We start from the raw sequence: 2,487 nt of genomic DNA on the forward strand, positions 1-2,487 counted from the left end.
CTCATTGTCTTGCTGAAATGTCCAGCCACGTTTCATCTTCATCATCCTGGTAGATGGAAGCAGATTTTTATCAAGAATGTCTCTGTACCAGGGTGTCCGCGGGTCTTGAAAAGTCTTATATTCTATATATTCTAATATTTTATTACTTGCTTTTGCTTAATMCACGTGAACACTTACTACCAGTTAAATGGCCTCGGCAATGCGCTTGTCAGATGGGCGGGGTATTCCAGCTCTTTAATATGAACATTAAACCTTATTTATTGAACCTAAACTGTGATTGTGGAAAACCCAGTTAGTGAGTTTTGGGTGGTATTATAGAATACCTCTATTGAATCAGTGTATGGTTCTTTTATTTTTCCCTTTCAAAATAAAACAAGTAATCTGGTGGGGTTTTTTATTATTCTTTTGTATTAAAACTAAATTAGAAAAACGACAAATTTGAAAAAGGTTTTTTACTTTAATGGCTAAAGCAAAGATGAGCTTTATATTTTGTTAGTGCACCATTTGTTACTTTCTGCCAGAACCAGAAATCGTCATGGTACAAAATCCTAGAGCAGTACATTTTCACTTGGCACTTAAAGAAATGGTCCTTTTTTTTTTTTTTTAAAGACGTCGATTCATCTTGAGAGCTATTTTACCTTAAAGGGGACCTATAATGCAAAATTCACTTTTTAAAGGTTTTTTACACAATTTTGGGTATTTACTTCTTAAAAAAACAGTCCTAGAACCAAATGACAAAAATCGTCTCAATTCACTGTCGGTCTCGTCCTTCTCTCCAKCCAAACAAACAAACAAAACTTCCTTTCTGTGCCAAAAATCTACAGGAAGAAAGAAATAAAAAGTCACTAATGAAGAAATTAACGCAGCATGCCCCGCCCCCTTCTGCCCTCTCCCTGTAGTATTATCTAAAGATTATATATTTGTTTGAAGAAGATGTTAAAGATCCAGTTATGTCATGTCAAGTTGAACTTTCTGAGACCCGATTAAACTTTTAAATGAGGTTTCTGCTGTAAGTATGTCTGAACTACAGCCCCCTAAAGATTTTTATTTTGTGGAAGTTTATCATCGGTTGCTGTATTTTTTTTTCTCTCTGTGATTTATTTTAATTTGATCTATATATAAAAATAAACTAATCCCTGCTGCGTCTCCAGGCTCACAAGGTTCAGATCAGCCTTCCAGGGAGGAAGAAGAAAGATGCAGTGAAGAAGTCTGTTAAGAAGACAAACTCCACTTCAGTTCCTGCGAAGAATCAAACAAACTCCATAAAGTAAATGATATTTAATGTCTTTATTTTCCTCCCAGGTGTCTTTTGTTTTTCTAGTCTTCTGAAGCCCGTGGCTTTAAATCCCAGCCTCTCGCTCTCTGCAGGTCATCTGTGAGCTCAGAGGGAACATCTACTGAGAGGGAGAAGACTGATACAGAGGAGGAGGAGGAGAAGAAGCATGTCTCATCCCCAGCAGAGGAGCTGGTGGAAGCTCCGCCCCCTGCTGCTCAGAAAACACCAGCACACCTTCAGAAACAAACAGTGAGCAGAAAAATGACACATTTCAAAGGAAGCTGTGCAGAAATGGTGGAAATTACTTAATTATTTTGTCATGTTTAACTTCTTTAGATCCCAAAGGAGTTTGACATCGACTCTGAGAACTCTGAGGACTGCTACATGTGTCCGGAGTACGCAAAGGATATCTTCGACTACCTGAAACAGAGAGAGGTGAGCTTAGAGATGCTGAAACGTGTTCCAAAGCTTTTTCTGGCTTTTGGAAAAATTGCACCCCCCTCGATACAGAATATAAAGGTGGTCTTTCTGTTCTCGTCTCATCCCCGGCCTGGCGCAGGAGAAGTTTGTCCTCTCTGACTACATGTCCACACAACCCAGTCTGAACCCAGAGATGAGGGCGATCCTGGTCGACTGGCTGGTTGAAGTTCAGGTTGGTTGATTCATGGTACATTGTGGTTTGAACCTGATGTACTACATTTTTTAAAGTTTTTATATAATAACTATAATTTCAGTTGACAAAATGCCAGCATTTTAATGTATAAACCAGAGGTAGTCAGCATTTTACAACATTTCTGCTCCTTGGCTCACTAAGAAAATGTGTCCGGAGCTAAAACATGCTACAACTGTGATTATCAACTGCTGGTCTGTGGGCCAATTTTAGTTTACTGAAGTGGTGGTTTCTGGCCAGTGGGGGCAATTTCATGAAACTACAAATATATAATGAATTTAAAYATTAAATATTATTTCTACATTTTAGGATAAATAAAAAAGACGATATTCATTAGGGCTGCATGATATTCGGACAACCTGTTGTAATGGAGCTTAATATTGCAATGATGATGATGACTTGTGATAAATGAACAAATACTTAATTATGCAGTGTTGAYGTCTTTCTGCTCTGAGTACAGAGCAAAAAYACATTTTTATTCCAACATGACAGTTTTATTAAAAATAAAAAGTAATTAGACACAGTGAAACAACAAACTGCA

At 37.6% G+C, this 2,487-nt stretch overlaps 1 protein-coding gene across 1 annotated transcript in view; it reads left to right on the plus strand.

The window, feature by feature from the left end:
* ccnb3 (cyclin B3) overlaps window positions 1-2,487 on the plus strand; it is a gene marked incomplete in the record, with an annotated part of 9,035 nt that overhangs the window by 1,976 nt on the left and 4,572 nt on the right. Inside the window, 4 exon segments of the mRNA XM_014026287.1 lie at window positions 1,152-1,267; window positions 1,369-1,525; window positions 1,613-1,711; window positions 1,836-1,928. Coding sequence (XP_013881741.1) covers window positions 1,152-1,267; window positions 1,369-1,525; window positions 1,613-1,711; window positions 1,836-1,928 — 465 coding nt within the window.

Source organism: Austrofundulus limnaeus, unplaced genomic scaffold (genome assembly GCF_001266775.1).
Source record: "Austrofundulus limnaeus strain Quisiro unplaced genomic scaffold, Austrofundulus_limnaeus-1.0 Scaffold540, whole genome shotgun sequence".
In the NCBI taxonomy this organism is placed as follows: domain Eukaryota; kingdom Metazoa; phylum Chordata; class Actinopteri; order Cyprinodontiformes; family Rivulidae; genus Austrofundulus; species Austrofundulus limnaeus.